We start from the raw sequence: 18048 nt of genomic DNA, 5'->3' as shown, positions 1-18048 counted from the left end.
TCCTTATACAAAAAGTCACATCACTAACTCCAGTAGGATGACTCATGCCACAGAGGTTGGTCTGAATTAGACTAATCCTCCTGCCCTCCCCCTTTTTTTTTAAGAATTTAAAAAGTCACTGAAGAGCTAACATGTCTCTATCTAGTCTCTGGCATCTACCAAGAACACCAAACAAAAGAGGCAGACTACCTGACAAATACCCTTTGTACTTCCCAATGAAAGTGAGATAGTCAATATCTCTAAGTTAGAGATAGCAAATATTTCTAAACTGGAGTGGAAACAAGTTTTCTCCACTACTAGGCACAACAGAAACTTCAGTATTTTAAAATCTAAGAGAGTAATATACTGGTATAAGCAGTGTATGAAAGGAGCCAGCAATGTCTCAGGGATTAGGCAGGAAGAATGCACAAGTCCATATTGTTTTCAGCAGAACTAACCCCACACCCAGTCACTATGGAGACCACAGGACCCTATGGACACAACTTCAGTGAAAAAAATGCTTTTAAAACTAACGTAATTGTCTTTGAAATCTCAAAGATTGTACATCCCATTTTCATGCTACTGTATGGTTAGCAGCCTTACCTGTTCATCTTGCAACATCTCTTTCAGTCTTAGATTCTTATAAAGTACTTGTGGCTTTAATTACCAACCTACTTTGAAATCTAAACCAAGTGATAGAAAAAATGTTTGTCTGAAATTATGAGGGAACACTGTTTTTTTCTTTCCAACTTATTTTTAAGATTATGTTTTCCCTATCTTTCCTGTAGCCTTGGCTACTATAAAAATAGACTCAGTTTAGCAATCCGTGCAACTTGAAGCAGAGTAAAGACAGATTAGCTCATCTTCAAATGCCTATAGAGCCCTGTCATCGTCATGGCAGCTGTGCTGATTGCTAGCTCCCCATATGTGCATGTTCCCTAGCATAGGAAAGGTCTGGAAAAAACGTGGAGCTGTGTTAATCCCACCGTAACAGATATATGTTCCAAACTATAAATCTAAATTTGGCTTCTGGTATGTGTGGCCAGAGCTGCCTGAGCTGTGTCTGCACTCAGCCTTGGTGATACTTGGGTGTGTAGTATGCTACTGAGAGCCACCAACTCATAACAGCATGCCAGGTCTTCATTCAGTCACTTTATGGCACTGAACAGGACAGAAGGAAAAAAAGAAAACCTCAGAAGTTATGGTGAATTAAAGCATGCAGAAATAGTTTTATTTCCTGTAAACTTGTCAAACAAATTGGTTTTTAATTTTTTTCAATAATTCACATAACTCTGTTTGGGATTTGCAATTTCTTATTTATATTATACTTGTCAATAAATGAAACTCACTGACAAATAACATTTCCAGTGTTGAAGCCACAAAGGTAGCTGACCTATTGGTCCAAAATATGAAGGCATAAATGCATACGTTTTGCAAATTATGACAGAGCAAGCTTTTCAGCTAGACTGTCAAAAATTACTCCCTCAAAATTAGTTATTAGGTACATACTAGCAACACCTAAGAAACACAAGACTAACCACTGAAAGCAGGTCATTCTCTTTCTGTGTCTTCAAAGTAAGATTAAAATATACCTTGAACTGTATGCTTTAAGTAAGTGCCAGTTACTGATCTCAATTCAGAGAAAGAAGGCAATGTTTAATGTCATATGCTGGCCAGACTTGATCATGCTACAGGATTTCTGACTAAATTACGAAAAATGGAATTGTATTCAGTTTCTTAAATACTCCAAAGACTCCTCTATTTGTCAAAAGGAACAGTCTTTTTAAAAAATTCAGGTCAAAGACACTGCCCTGGATTAGAAATCAAACCCCTGAAATCCCCACAAAAGATCTGAGCAGGGAGTTGTCTTTAGTGACTATTTCACTTTCAAGTCCAAGGCTGTGGAGATGCCCAGGGCTGACAGACACCTGTGTCAGCCTGGTCAGCAGCGAGTGGGGGCTGCTGTCACAGAGACTGGTTACTTCTGGTGGGCCACATGCTGGGCTAGCTGTTTCTGTGACCATAGTCTGCCTGGGCCAGGAAAGATATCACTTCATGCTAATAAAAAGGTAAATCAGTTATAGCTGGTGAATTACTCCTCTGTCCAAGGTGACACAGTGTGGGCAGTCTTCACTGGAGTGTTGGCAGAAAGGATAACGTCATCACCTCTGACCTCACCTGCCTGTTTTGGCCACCCAAGAGAATCTAACAAAGCACATGTCCACAGAGATGGACGAGCCGCTGAGGTGAGTATCCGCTTCCAAGGGACAGCCGGAAGGGGAAGGGTTAGGCCCCGTCCCCAGCTGTGGGTCACAGACCCCATGGCTGCGGCAGCAACGCCTTTCCCCTCCCAACACCTTCCTGCTGCTACAGCGCCCGGTTGCGGGCAGCCCCTTTCTTTCCTATGTACTTGACTGCCCCCTCCAGTCACCTCCACGCAGCAGCACATCCATGCTTTAATTAGCTGCTTTTAGTTTACCTTCTGACACAACTGCCTTATCGTGTCCTTAGAAGTTCTTCCCGGTGGGTATTATGCCGGCAGAGCTCCCTGTGTGGGGCAGTCCTAGGCACCTCTACAACAACGCTCAGGCCATCTTAGCACAACTTTTGCACATGGATTTCTGGGCAGGCAGAAGCAACTCGTGTAGAATTTTCTAGAGCAAGAAATTAAGTAATAGGCTACAAAAATATGTTGAATTTTAGAAATTTCAGCCATATACCAAGACATCTTAGATAGCACCACACATTCTCTCCCCCCGCATCAGCAGAGCAACCAGGCAACTGTATCATGCTGAAAGTATTAGAATCACACAGTCATAGTTAGGGTTGGAAAGGACCTTAAGATCATCTAGTCCAACCCCCTTGCCATGGACAGGGACACCTCCCACTGAACCATGACACCCAACGCTCCGTCCAGCCTGGCCTGGAACACCACCAGGATGGAGCATTCACAACTTCCCTGGGCAACCCATTCCAGGGTATTCCATGTAGCCAGCCTCACAGCGTTTTACAGGTGGCCTCCCAGCAACAGTTTTACTGTTGTAGGAATTTCTTATCAAAATCTTCTGTAATCTCCACAGAAGAGCCAAGCAAAAAGCACAGTGCTCTGGGCAGGAATGGCTGGGAATGAAATAGACAGGGAAAAAAGCACAAAACCAATCCAAACATTCCCAAAGTTAAACCCCTCTATAGCAACCCTTTTGTGCAACAGTGCTCATGCTGGGAAAATGTCAGGACTTGTTGCATGAGTTGTTAAAAAAAAACCCAACCCAAAACCAGTGTTACATGCACATCATTAATACACATTTAAAAGAGCAGTTTATTCAGCTTCAGGTAGAGAACAGCAGAGCCAACATTTCTCACTGTGTTTTTCTACGCTGTCAAAGTCACTGTCAAGCAAACTGGTAGCAAAGGTCAAATGAAAGCAAGAGCTACCCAATATTTCTATCTGTGGGCACCTTTCCCAAGGCTTTCCCAAGCCTTTTTCCCAAGGCTTTCCCAAGGTGACTTCTGTGGACAAGTTCAGCACTGATTTCAAAGTCCCAAAAGGTCACCAAATAGAAATTGCTGGATTTAAGATGGTCCAAATCATTAGTTTTAAAACGGGAAGGTATTATGTGGTATTCATAATATCAAACCCTTGATAAAATTAAATGCACTGCTAGTAGCTTATCTTTAAGAACAAATAACTTATTAATAGTTTATTACTGGATTTCTGGGCTGCAAGCACACACTGCCAGCTTATGTTGAGCTTATCAATCAACACCCCCACGTCCTTCTCCTCAGGGATGCTGTCAACCCAAACCTGAATTGGTGCTGAGCACTGGGTAATAAGCAGCATTCTAAATAGTAAGACTGAGCTGGTCAGTGATAGAAATGTCATTACCAGTTTACTTTAGCCCAGTAGCGAGACCTACTGCTAATTTGTAATCAGCAGGTGGGCTGCGTCGGTGACACTGTGCAATTTAGAAGAGTAGAGATAGTCCTGCGCACTTTCCCGGTGGCACCCCTTTGGACCTCATTGTCCCTCTCTCTCTGCCTGTTCCCATTTGTGCCACAAGAGAGCACTCTCGGCCTATGCACGGCTCTGCTCACCTCCCAGCTGACAGGCCGGGGAGGTCCTGGGAGGTGCGAGGGGTTACGAGGTGCTAATGCAGGGCTCAGTCCCTGCTGCACACGGTGCTTGTCGAGCTACACCCACTGTAACTGCCCGATTACCTACATTTCCTGCACCCCTAGAACAAATAGCTGGAGTTGATTTGAGAAGAGTGGAGCTAAAAAGCTCACTCCAAAGCTGGCGCTGTTTCACAACCCCGTTTAGTAAGCTGCGGTTCTCCCTCTTCCGCTCCAGGGGCAGTGCGGCCCTCGGGGCGTGCCCGGCTTCCTGCCCGGTCACGAGCACCACGAAGAGCCGGCTGCCGGCACCGGGACCTGCCGCATACCACTGCGGGGAGAGGCGGCTGTGGGCAGGCTGACCAGGAAGTGACGGAGCGCTGCTGCCCCTGCTAATGGCTTCCACACCTGGGGGCACCCCGCCGGCCCAGACCGCGGCCAGGCACAGGTTGCCCCTTCCCGCTGCACCACGAAGCCCCCACCGCGCTCCTTCTGCCGCAGCAGGGCCCCGGTTTTCTCCAGCTTCTCACGGGCCGTAACCCCGCAGCACCGCGCTCCCCCCCCCCGATGTGAAGGCCGCCAACCCCCCCCGCCCCCGTTAGTGGGATCGCCGGCCTGTCACCGGCGCTGCGTCCCCGCCTCCGGCTCCGCCCCCCCGCGCGGCGGCCTTAGCGGCGGCGGCGGCACTCAACGCTCAGAGCGGCGGTTGGCAGCGGGCTCGGCAGGATGGTGGGGGTCAGCGGCGCAGAGCGGCTCCGCGATGGCAGCTGCCACTTCCAGCGCTCCCGGCTCATCTGGATGATCGCCATCGCCTTCGGCATGGTCGTCCTCGGCGTAAGGAGCGGCGGGTGGGCGCGGGGCGGAGCGGCGGGCCCGGCCCCTGCGGGCCCCGGGACAGACGAGCAGGCCTGTAGCAGCTCCCCGGCGCCCTCGAAGCTGGAGCGGCGGAGCTCAGGGACCGGATGGGCATCTCCCGGGGTTTGCTGCTACCATAGCAGCCCTCAGCGGGGCTCGCAGGCAGCTCCGAAGCTGCAGGGATTGTGGAATAGGTTTCTTTTAGTTTCCCGGCAGCCATGGAAACGCCGCTTGCTAAAGTAAACCGGGATTAAAAGGAAACTAGAAATGCTGCTTTGGCCAGGTCAGCTCCCGAGGTAGCCGAACAAATCCATGAAGCTATTTCAGAGGAAAAATAAACTGCCTGAATTCCAAGGTGAAGGAAGGCTGTGGCGTACAGCATCCTGGGTGCTACAACTTGTGAGGTTTTGTGTTGCAGGTAGCCTGTGAAAGCGACTTCAGCATTCACAAAATTGAAACTACATTGTGGAGCAATAAAATTCTAGAACAGCCATGGATTAGAGCAGCCTTCTGGTACCTAAAAGAGCCTACAAGAAGCCTGGAGAAGGACTTTTTGAAGTGACTTGTAGTGACAGGACAAGGAGGAATGGCTTTCATCTGACAATGGAGATTTAGATTGGACATTAGGAAGCTCTTTACTATGAGGGTGGGGAGGCATTGGCACAGGTTGCCCACAACCTGGCAGTGTTCAAGGCCAGGTTGGACGGGGCTTTGAGCAGCCTGGTCTAGTGGAAGGTGTCCATGTCCATGGGGCAAGGAGGTTGGAACTGGATGATCTTTAAGGTCCCTTCCAACCCAAACCATTCTATGATACTAATAAGCAAGGTGCATTCACAAGTGATGGCTTTAGTTATGGACTATGCTAACTGATAGTGTTGTTCAAAAACAGACTAGTTCAGTCATCATGTTGGCTTAATTTGTAAAAATAGACTTAAGCTAAAATAGGTCAAATTACTGGAGTGCAGAGATTAATGGCAGTTCTGATATATCAGACAAGTCTATATTATGACTTCCACGTGCTGTAGTTTTTGTTCTGTTTGCATGGATTTTCTAAACATAAGGACTACCACTGAAAAAATGACGGTCAGGTCAGACCACACAGCTTATAAAACAGCTTTTGTACCATTCCAGGAAACAGTGAGCTTGAAGCAAATTTTGTGTTTAAATCCATCATCTTGCCACATCCTTGGCATAGCCAAATTTACATACAGTTAGAAACTGCAGCATTGATACCACAGGAAAAATAAGCCAGTGTGAACTATGTCCTAGCTTAGTATTTACCTTACATCGCCAATGGACTCTGAAGCGCACAGCTCGCTGGCTCCCTGCTTCTCCTCCACAGCTTGTTAAAATAAAGGTAGACAGTGATGAGCACTGCAGGCAAGATACCTGAACACTGCATGCACCTTCCGTCTTGGGCTTTGCGCTTAATTATCTTCTGTGCCCATTTCAAAACTGTGCTTTTTATTTAACGGACAAGAGAAGACAGACTGATCTGCCAGCTATAGATAGTTATTCCTTCTTCTCAGGCTAGCCACTATTTGAATTCTTCAGGTTAGTTGCCTCAGATTAACTTCCTCAGGACAGAGACAATGTATTTTTTGCTGCTTCTGTGTGTAATAGGTAATGAGCTTAACTTAAAAGCCACTTAAAGCGTAGATGCACTCTTGGTACACAGATAGCAACCTTAAACTTTTCACCTTGGCATCTTCTACGTCAGGAAAAAAAGATTACATAGGTTGAATCTTCTTAAGTAAGGGTGCTTTAGAAGGCTAGTGGTCCTGTTGTTGAAGAATATGGGTCATGGCCAAGGGTAATGGAATAAAAGTTATACTGTTAATAGATGAGTTCTAAGCCATGTTTGGCAGGCACTGGGGGGACTGCGCAAAAGAAGAAAGCTAATTTGAAAGTTAAGTTTACAGTAGTTCTGCCTTGAAGTAATCTTTTTTTTTTTCCTTTTTTTTTTCTTTTTTCTTTAAGTGGGTGTCGCTTTTTCCTTCAACTATACCTTATAGTTATTTGGGAGTGTTTGGTACCTTCCTTAATTATTTAGTGGAAAACCACCACAAATGGGTATGCTATGGGTAAGTAATATTTGATTGTATGATTACTTTGCATCTCTCCTGTTGCCTCTTTCTGACTCTTCTTGGTGTTAACAAGCTTTCCTGTAACCCACTTACTAGATTTAAAGAGCTCTTCTTTGAAGCTCATTACAACTAAGGGTATGGGGTATAAGGACACAGCAGACTAGGCAGGCTAAGACCAGTATGAAAGTTTAAAAATTCAACTTAGCATTTAACATTTGTGTTATAATGAGAGAGGGGGGGAAAAAACCATACTGCTTTTGGAGATATTAGTAGTCCATATGTAAACTTGTAACACACCCTAAAAGTGGGTCTTTTGTCAAATTGTAATTCAGGTAGTCTAATTCTTTTTCTAGGAGTCTTCTTTTTTTAGCTTCACTTATAGAACACATTTTCTACCCCGCTGTGAATTTATCCTGATCCTGCCCACATGAAAAATAATCTGCTGAAGAAACTGCATAGTGCTAAGTTTTGCTCTGTTACCAAACTTAGTTTTTGTTATTTTAATTAACAAAAGAGCTGGAAAACATTTCCTTGTAACCATGTTTCTCACTTGCTGACCTCCTGTAAAGACAGGAAGACAGCAAACATTCTTGTTTATTTTACCATGCATCATTTAGAAAATAAGCCTTTATTTTTGCTTTAACAAGGTATTGTATTGATCCTAACAGATCCTAAAAAAAAGCTGCTATGTGAAAATTTGTAGATCAGATTTGGTTGAGTTACTATATATGCTGAATCTATATACACAGTAATGCTCATAGAACTAAGTCTCTAAAAAGTTCAGTAATTCATGAGGACCACTAAAAGTACTTGTGTAAGTAGAAGGATAGATTTGCGTGCTTGACTAAGATTAATTTGTACAACTTTCACTGTGCATTCAGCTTTTTGGCTTAATCCAAGTGCTGAAACTTTTGGAAACATGCAGTGGAATCTTGAAATGGTAGGCTGAGGCATATTGCATGAGATAGATACAGTTCTTCTCGTTTGCTCGGTGGACTTCAATCTCTTTTAAGAGTACATGCAGGTTGTTGTTTTTTTTTTTCTGAGATAAACACCTCATTTTCTGGCTGAAAATGAGATCTTACTTCTGTGCTTCCAGCGTTACATTGCCTGCATAATGCATCTTAGATACAACAGTCTTCTCCCTAATTTTCAACAAATCAAAACATGTTTTCTTTTTATTAGGTTCTGGGTATCCTGGTTGATTCACGTAGTAGAAGCCTTCTACGGTGTTAAGATGTGCCAGTAAGTTGTTCCCTCCCCTAACCCCAACATAAATTCTCTGAAAAGGGTTTCTGGTACAAGTGACATAAGCTACAGACTGATTTGGGTGATTCTCAGCAGTGTTATTAGTGCAGAGGATACTGATAAAATTCTTGCTGCAGTGGTAGTTTGCTATCTTTCACACTGCAAATTCTGCTGACATGGTGGCAGAAAAGCCAGTGATGGCAACTTGCAGAACTGGCAGCAGCAGGGTTTGCCAGAGTTTGTCTGTCTGCCTCTGAACAAATTGTTCACTGGATACCATGGTGCCTTAGGAAGCAGAGGGAACAGTAGATAGTGTAGAAATAGCCTGATAACTTCAGGTGTTAACAACTTCATCACATCTTACCAGAATTTTAAGATGGCTAATTACATGCTGAAATGATTGCATCTATATTGTGAGAATACAATTGGATATTTCTGTTTGGGACTACTTAAGATCTACTTGTATCCGCAGCTGTGTGGGATAAAATATCTTGACTAGTTGTACTATAAAAGTAAGGCAAACTAAGTCTTATCTTAGGGTAACAAATTACTTGGAAAGGTAGCCTGTGCAAACACACTGTCCTTCTGTTCACTTGAGTTTTATTTGTAACAATTTAGAAGAACCTAGGTATTGGTTTTCATACTTTACAGAGTAGCTGGCCAGTCTCTTTGCCATTGTAAAAATGGTGTCTTTCCACTTCATTTAGTCAAGTTCACAGCTGTCACAGGTTTCTCAGGTAACATCTCTTGGAGGAAAAGGGATTTTGTTCCATGGAAAGCTGTTTAAGGTGGTTCTCAAGATAATAGAATATGGATGAACATTTTATGCCTTCAGAATGGGAGTTAGTAATAAATTTTTTACCAAGCTTCAGTTTTAAATTATGTAGCTTTAAAGTTAAAACTGTAATTCTGATTCTGCAGATAGATAGGTATATATGCTTGAGGTGATTAAGTATGAGGGAACTTTGATTACCAGTGAATGTACCAAATCGGTGAATTGTAATGAAATAATGGAGTTTTACAGAGTAAAGTCTGTAAGAGAAAACAGATTGTCTGCCCATCATAATCTCCTCAAGCATATTTCTGTACATTACTGAACTGTTGTACTTTACTACAAGTACCAAACGCTGTATGCTTTTTACTGATATGAAAGTGATGTCTACATATGAACATCACAAAAGAGGCATGAGGAAGAACTAGGGAGGAAGAAGAAATTCATTAATCAATAGTAGTACTGTCACTGGCTGTTGGCCTGTATTTCTGCATACGGTCTATTCAGATAAGCTTGCTTCATATAAGCAGGTATATGAAGCAAACTGTTTCCCAGTTTCTGCACCCATTTGGAAACACTGCAGCTGTGATTATTAATAAAAAAAATTAAGAAATGTGTTTGTCAACACTTGCTACACAGTCACTGTACATGTACAGGCCAGGGAGTAACTAACAGCTGTACTCTTCTAGCAAAGGTCAGTAGAGGGAGCTCCTTTGTAAACTAGTGAGTTGGAGCAGAGTGTAGCTTCACAATAGTTTACTGGACATGTGAAATACGTTGGTTTCGCTATCATGCTTATACCCATGCTTTTCTGTAAAATTCAGTAGTATTTCTCAGCAGTGAAGTGGAGGGAAAAGTGACATCCTCTGTAATACACAAAAAATTCACAAATGCTAAGTTAAAACTAACCAGTATAGGAAGGTCTCTGTTTAATAAATCAAGTCAGGTGCCTTCAGCCTCTTATCCCTGTATTTTTTTATCCACAAATTCAGTTAGAGTGCTTCTCTGTCCTGTATCACAAAGTAATTGTCAGGGCTCATTGACCTACTAGCATGCAGTCTACCTACTGTATTCAACAAAAAGTTATATACAGACTTGGGTATTAAGATTACTATTAAGATACTCTAATTTCTTGTTTCTTTATACATAAACTTCTAGGATAAAGTAATTGCAAATACATAGGCTGAAACTGCAATTTATACATTACTGAGGAAATTGTATGCATGAAATCTCTGAAAGATAACTTAAAACTCACTAAAATCACAAGAACTGGTATGTTTAGTTACTGCAGGAAGTAAGTGTCAGCAGATAGAAATTAGTGATGCTAGGTTCAAGTGTTCTAATCAAGTCTGCTGTATAAAGGATGGGTAGAAATATCTAACCTTACTTTGTAAGTATCACAGTATAATCTGCAAGACCGTAAGTTTTTTGACACATTTTGTGCTTTTATTAATCTGACAGATCTAAAGGAATTACTGACCCAGCAGTTCAGTTTCATTGGTTTCTTCAGACACTTTTATTCGGGTATGCTTCCTTCGGTCTTCTGGTGTCTTACAAGCCTGCAGCCAAGAAGCAGTACTAGAAGCAGTGAAAGAAGTTACTTTTTGCATTCTTCATCCTCATTTTTTGGAAAATACCCTTGATTATGTATCTAGGTACTGTAATTAACTAAAATACATTCCTGCTACATGATGCAGTGCTGTTTTACCCAAGTAACTCTCCTCTTACTAAAGAAGACAATTATAATTCACAGGGCCCAGTAAAAATTCAGCCCTTCAGTCTTGGCAATGCCAGAGTTTAATCCCATTTAGTATGCAAGAAGCCAAAAGCTGCTCCTCTGCAGTTTTTGACATAGACTATATAATCTGATTGTCATAGAAAAGTTCCTGACAACTGGTAGTAGTGGTTGATAAATTACCTTTTCATGTGGAGGAGTTTTTTTCTACATCCGGGAGAGTATTTACAGCCACAAGGGAACTTGCACTTGTTTTGTGATAGGATTTAAGTTTACATATATTTTCTCTACAGGACCTCTTAGTGGCTTTTGTTGTTGCTGTTAGACCCTGGTATTTGTACTTTGTTTTGTCAAGTTATTTTCTTCCACAAAAGACAAGCTACTGTATTGCTGCAGGCACATTAAAAAGACCAAATCTCAGTTCTGGTTGAGGTGCAGTGATGAGCTTGGACATGTAATGCACTTCAGTGTGGTTTAATACATGTGCCTTAAATTTCATGCAGCATGACCTCATCTTTTGAGTGAAGATTTTAATCTTTGAGTTAGTACAACATAAAATGATAATCTTGTAGCTTTGAGGGCAGCTTGTTCAAAAAATAATTTATTATCCAGGAAAGAGAGAAAATAAATTGGCATTCCCAAAACCTAGCTGAAAATTTTATATCTGTGGATGAAATTGAAAGTAGTGAGTAAACGTACACCACTGTTTCATGATGCTGATGTCCTGAAATCTGTGGTTGAGTGACCATCTTAAGGCCCCCTCAGGGTACTTCTGTATGCGCAGTGAGCCTTTTATCATATGGTCTTTGAATATCTGAACAAGAATTCAGCCTGTCTTGTTTAGCACTTTTTAAAGTAATAACTATTTAAATATTAGCTATGGTGTGGGGAGAAGTTTTAGCTTGCCATCTGTGCTGCTAGTGTTCTGGTAGAAGGGAAAAGAAAAGTTTGTTCTTTCTTTAACAAAGAGCTCCACAAGGCAGTAACAAATAAACTTCTGCCTTGTGCAGCACCTACAGACTTTAATAATTCTGACTGAGAAGTCTTATGCAAGCACAAGTACACAAAGTTTTTGCTTTTCAGTCAGAACTAAAGGTATGAAGAACTGGTTTAAAGTGGTGGTTTGTCTAAATTTTGTAGAGAACTAGAAACTCATGTTTAGTGGCTAGAAATCCAATAGGAATGTCAAGAGCCCAAACTGTTTTGCTGTCTAATCTTTTATCTTAATCTATGACTCTGGAATAAAGAATAAAAAAAAAAAGTGAAATTGTTTTTCTTTAATTCATTCTGGAAGTGTCTATACAAAATGTCTAGGCATCATCTTTATATTCATTGCAGTATTCACACTTGGAGCATACAGGATCAGCTGACTGTATGCTTTCCAAAGTGCTGCAGAAGTCTAGCATTTCTAACAGGGCAAGGTATTGATGGGACTTCTTTCTAATCAATAATTAAAAAAAAAAAAACCACAAAAACCTCCGTGGCACTAAAACATGTGTAGATATAATACTTTGTGGCTCAAGATGAATTCTAATGGAATGCTGAATGAGCATTAACTTCAGAATGGGAAGGGATTAAAGGAATAGCTTTGGTTCAGCATTCTCATGGCAGTGTTCCTGTACAGAGGAAAAGGTGTAACAATAACACCAAGGCTAGTTAAAGACTTAGGAAAAATGGCAGGATGCTTTTCTCCTTAATAGGTATTTTTGTCTGGTTCCATCAATAAAGCTGTAGATGAGGTCAGAACAACACTAGCTTCCCCTCCCACCCCCGGTCTGCACTCCAAGCACTTGTCACACTCACCATCACAGCTTTCATAGCCCTTCCTAGGGTGAACTCTGGAATAGCTAGAGATAAATCACAGCTCTGAGAAATTAACTGCTTACTCTTGGACTCAACTAGAAGAGCTTCCCTTTAGAGAGGCAATGGTAAAAGCTTCCACAAGTGTAGCCCAGGGAAGGTACAAAACAAAAATTGGTCCATTTATAACCTCCTTAGTTAAAAAATACATCCAAGTTAGAAAAAGTTATAACCAGACTAGAATCATCAGCAGAGTTTTTTGAAATGTTTATGGAAGTTTTGTTTGGTTGGGGATTTTGGGTGGGGTGTTTTTTGTTTTTTTTTATTTTGTGTTTTTTTTTGTTTGTTTGTTTTGTGTTGTTTCTTTTTTTGCTTGTTGGGTTTTTTTTGGCTTGACAGATGTCAGCAGCTCTCTGGAGGTGCTTGGGCTTTGCTTACCAGAAGTTTCAGAAATGTAACTACATTGTATTCAGCTACCATCAAACATTTTCCCCACCCTTGCTCTGCAGCAGTTAAGTTTCTCCACTTGTTTAAACAAATATTTACTCTAAGCCTGTCTCAGAACTGCAAGCAGCTCAGATGCCCATTTTCTACAGGTTTTAAAGCTCATGAGATCCCCAAGTCAAAATCTGAGAAGCATGGGGTAAGCAACACTTGTTAGAAAGAAACCCAAAGAATGGCAAGATTCAAAATAATATTGAGAAACCATTTCTGAATATTTGTTTAGTGTCCCTAACATCACAGCAAGATAAACATACCATAATACTTTACAAAATTACTAGTTAAAAAAGGAACCAGCAGAAGCAAAAGGAACCTGAATCCAGGTCTGCAACTCACTAAGCTCATAGAAACATACATTCATTTACAGCTAGCAGCAGGCTCTTCAGAAACAGCACTGGTTACACCAGACAACCGTTTCTCCAGGCTACCCTAATAGCAACAATAAGGGATTACTCTTCATCACATAGAGCAATTCTTTCCACTGCAGTAAAAATCCTCTTTCCACAACAAAAGGGGAGAGCAACAGAAGCATACACTTACATTCTCACAGCGGCTCAAAGGCAAAGTGTCAAATCATCTTCCACATCCCACCCAACCCTCCCAGCCTGCCAAAAGAAAACACTTGCAAATGTTAGTAGTTCTCTGTAAAAAAAATGTTTCAAAATACTGCTTCCCACCAAAAGGAAAACCAGTGAGTCTTACAGAAAGGGCTTTCACTATTAAAGAACACTAAATAAGGTGGCAAATCACAAAGAAAGCTAAGCTGACTTTCAGAAAGGTTTTTCTGCTAACTAGGGTGTGGACAGTAGTAAAGAGAAATCCTGGTTAGCTATCCATTCCTAATTGAAAACAAGAAAAAAAAACAACTTGCTGTGAAAGCCAGAGTGCAAAGCTGAATATGCTTTATGCTAAAAAGTAGATGCCAAGACAATTTAAAACAACAGTGCCTGTTTTGTCTAGGCAAAAACAAGTCATTATTTGACCTGCATTGGTGATCAAAAGACAGAATTTCATACAAGTCACAAATAACCACACCTCTTACAACAGTGTTTTTATGCTGATTGCTTGGTACCTTTGTTGCAGGAGAAAATACAAAAAAAATCCTTCACAGATCCGTTTTCACCTTTAAATCATAATAAATGGGAATATATAGAAATGAGTGTAATGTACTTCTTAAGCACAGTGAGGAATCCAGATGAGCACGTTTGACAAATCACCGCTTAAACCAAGCTCTGCTGATGAGAACCTGGGTCAGGAAACAAAGCAAAAGCTCCGAAGCTTTGCTCAGTCTGAACAGAGACAATGAGATGTCTCCCGTCTGTTTCCAAGCACCATTTCTAAAGCCTTAAAGGGCTGTAGCTCATTTTTTGCAAGGGTGCAGTGAAAAACCTCTCTCAGAATCACAATGTCTTGCTTTGCCTCTCTTTCATGCTGACCTAGATTTTTCTAAACACAAGAAGAATCAACTGGTCCTGCCTTTGGACTTAGCCTAGTAAGGACTTAAAACTTCTGGCTTGTGGCTAACAACCTATCAGTTTGTCTTGCCAGCAATGTGTTTATTCAGGCTGATGCCTGTCTGCAAGGCCTGCATGAACAGCTCAAGAGATTGTCATGGGTTGTTGAAAGCAAAAGAAACAAACACAAAACCCCCTCGACATTTCCTTTACTAACACTTTTCAGAGGAGAAGCAATAATACGGCACAGCCCACACACTGTACAAGACCTTACAGGCCCCTGCAATTCCATATATAACTACAGCACATGCATCACTAGGAAGGAGAAGGAAAGAGAGGTATAAGGAGCACCACTGTATTTTTTGGCCCCTTTTTTTCCAGGCTGTTCTCTCAAAATAAAACCTCTTACATGCCCCTTGAGGGAACAGACAGGGACTCCAATTTCCCAAGTTCAGAAACCACACAAGTTAAAATGCCCTTCTAAAGCCACTTCACTTCTTACTAAAGAAAACCAAAAACAAAACAACCAAGCAAACAGAATTAGACACAAACACCATCCTCCTCCACAAATTCCAGAAGCATAAAAGATTTAAAAGTAAATAAGAATACCTGCATTTAGAAGAGCTTTACAAACAACATCAACAGCACAACTAAACCCCCTCACCAACATGGCCTTCCCCTCTAAAGGCAGGGCAAGCCCCTCATATCATTTGTGTGAATACACTCAGGTGTGGTTGATCTGGCTCTGTCCATTAAGGACTCTTCCTTTCTTCAGAGAGATGAGCTGCATAGGCTTAAGGACCCTCTTGTTATATATGTTCACTACTGAAGTACTTCAAAACACTCATTTCATTCGAATGCTTTCCAACCACAGCCACCATTTTTTGCTGTAATTTCATTTAATATAAATAAAGTGCTTTTTTTACAGTGGGAAATATAGCAGCTCTGCAGGGTGTGACATCCAGAATTCTCCCTCCATTGAGATGAAGGAAAAAGTTGGGGCACATGAAAGCAAAGGTTTCTAATAGAAAGAAATTCTGCCAACTTCAATATCCTGTACATGGTAGACTGCTTACAGTTAAACAAACAGGGAAGAAGGCAACAGGAGAACCAAGAAGGTGACAGGAGAACTAAGGCCATCAAATAAATGACTGGCAGGAATTACAGCCCAACCCCAGAGTCTTGCAGTTGCCTTTTCCAACCACTAAACCACATGTCCAGGCCTGGATCTACCAAAAGTTCAATGTAGTGTGTGAAAAGCACTTACTGCGTTTTGGGATGGGAAGGAGGATTTCTGAATCTTCCACAAGTATTAGGCTAGATGGCAAGGTGCTACTTGTGAGGACTTGCCACCTACACGGGGAGATGAACTTCTGATACCGTGTAAACATGTACTGGCAGAGCTTTAGATGTTAATGCAGAGCTAACAGGACCTGACTGAAGAAATTAAGAAATCAATGCAGCAAGAGATTTTATTTCAATTAAAGATACACTTTCTTTGTGTCAGTTCTTGGAAGAAGTTGTTCTGTGTCCCTGACAAACTTGTATCCATGGGGCTGCTCCCAAAGCTCAGTAGCTTAGCTCTAGTGGAAATACCCAGGTCAAAACATCCACATACATTTTAGCAGGCGGTCTGCTGCACCCTGATCCGGTTCACCAGGTATCATGGACTTCATTCACCTGCAGAAGCCCAGCCCAGGACAGTTCTGCACACAGCCTCAACACATTGCCCAGGAAAGCAACCAGGTACAAGCAAGGCAGTGTTTACACCTGGCCCAGCATGTGAAACAGAAGCATCTCTCAAGAAGAGATGCTCACCCAGCCTGGCAGTCTCTCATCCCACTCCACAGGGCAAGAGCAGCAGTCCTGCCCAGCTGTGCTCACCTCCCTGGCAGCCCAGAGCTCCCCCTGTGTTAATGATGTGGATTTTGTGTCAATGTCAATGGAAAACAAATTAACTCTGAAGTCTCAATGCAAGGCTTCTATTAGTCCTGTATGAAAGAATGACAAATATTTCATTGCTGAGGTGGTATAGCATCCTTTTAATTATTTTTCAAACAAATACATTTGCTTACATCTGCATTTTGCCGATTTAACAGTTTGTGAAATTCTTACGTAATCATTATTTTTATTCAAGGTACATAAGAATACTCTTTATAAAAGTACTTCTTTCAATGAAACATTTTAAAACATTATTAGATCTTTGAAATGCTATAGTCCCATTACAGTTCATAACACGAAAAGGTCAGCAGCACAGGTATTTCAGTATTCTTTGCTATTGCATACATTCATTTAAATGTTTCATTTTCAGGTTTTTTTCCCCTTGGAAGTATTTTAGCTTAGATTTTTAGGCCAATAGGCTTGCACAAAATCAATACAGAATGGAAATCAACTCTGGTATTATTATAGTCACACGTGAAGTGTTTACCACTGAAGAGTGATTTACACTTTATACATAATGCAATGAAAATAAAATCAAACTACATATATCATGACTGACATTTTAAGTACCTTCTAGACATCACTTTCCTTTTTTTTTTTTTGCTTTTTCCTTTCTCGTTTTCCTTCCCCCCCCAAAAAAAAAAACACATCTTCAAAATCCTCAAATGATTCTGAATGCATTGCTTTTTGGTTGCTCTGTCTGCTGCCTCCCCTGCCCCAGCCTGGTAAGGACTTGCTAAATGTAGTTCCCACTGATTAGAAAAGAAGTCGTTAATGCTCTGAGCTTCTAAAAAAGATAAAGTCCAGGATAATGCAGGGCGATAAACCAAGGACTCAGACAGCAGAAGCTGTTGGTCACTACTGAGAACATTAGTTTAAAAGTCCCATTCTCTTCTTATGTAGATACCTGAGACATCCTCAAAATTTCATGAGAGTTTTGCCAAAAGAGATAAGAGGATAATTAGATCCTTACATATAATGGTTTTTACACCCCGAAATCTGCTCTTTGATGATGGGTTTCATTGCAAGTTTCAATTGAAGTAGCACATAGGCAATATGTACTCTGACATCACATATTTCTATATAGATATCTTAAACTCTTCTGACAATGAAGAAAGGAGTAGTGTCTGACAGGCTGTGATTTACAGAACATGTTCTGGAGCCCAAGCCCTATACACCCCATTCTGGATGGCAAGAAGGGAAAGAAACTAGCTGATCTGTCATGAACAATTTTTAGTTCCATATGCAAAACAACATGGTTCTTTCAAAAGTAGACCAAATCAATGAACTTCTGTTATTTGTCCACAGTTTGTGATAGTTAGTCTCTTCTGTATTCCTACTCCTTCATGAGCCACTACAAGAGGGAATGAACAGACTATTTCCCAGGAAAGAAAAAAATACTGTACAGGTAGTCAGAATGCTGCCCTCTTCATCCCATCTTGCAGGCACAAGTGAAGTTACAGATACAGCTGGATGTCCATAGGTAGTAGATACAACACAGATGACATCTGCACAAGATTGGATATGCAGTTTGTTCTTTTTAGTCCATAGGGACCCTCTGTT

At 41.4% G+C, this 18048-nt stretch overlaps 1 protein-coding gene across 1 annotated transcript; it reads left to right on the top strand.

The window, feature by feature from the left end:
• The first annotated feature begins 4736 nt into the window (after window positions 1-4736).
• TMEM254 (transmembrane protein 254) lies at window positions 4737-11746 on the top strand. Its single transcript, XM_062613513.1, has 4 exons — window positions 4737-4926; window positions 6928-7031; window positions 8220-8279; window positions 10516-11746. The coding sequence occupies exons 1-4, from the start codon at window positions 4819-4821 to the stop codon at window positions 10634-10636; spliced, it is 393 nt and encodes a 130-aa protein (XP_062469497.1). The 5' UTR covers window positions 4737-4818; the 3' UTR covers window positions 10637-11746.
• The last annotated feature ends 6302 nt before the right edge of the window (window positions 11747-18048 follow it).

Source organism: Pezoporus occidentalis, unplaced genomic scaffold (assembly GCF_034315485.1).
Source record: "Pezoporus occidentalis ecotype Australia unplaced genomic scaffold, CSIRO_AGI_Poc_V1 ctg101, whole genome shotgun sequence".
NCBI lineage: Eukaryota > Metazoa > Chordata > Aves > Psittaciformes > Psittacidae > Pezoporus > Pezoporus occidentalis.
This window is presented reverse-complemented; position numbering and strand designations above follow the sequence as displayed.

Excerpts from the sequence above, each read along its gene's own strand:
- TMEM254 (XM_062613513.1), top strand. The coding sequence starts at position 4,819 with ATGGTGGGGGTCAGCGGCGCAGAGCGGCTCCGCGATGGCAGCTGCCAC. Across the intron at positions 4,927-6,927 it reads TCGGCATGGTCGTCCTCGGC|TGGGTGTCGCTTTTTCCTTC; the intron begins GTAAGGAGCGGC and ends TTTTTCTTTAAG. Across the intron at positions 8,280-10,515 it reads TACGGTGTTAAGATGTGCCA|ATCTAAAGGAATTACTGACC; the intron begins GTAAGTTGTTCC and ends TTAATCTGACAG.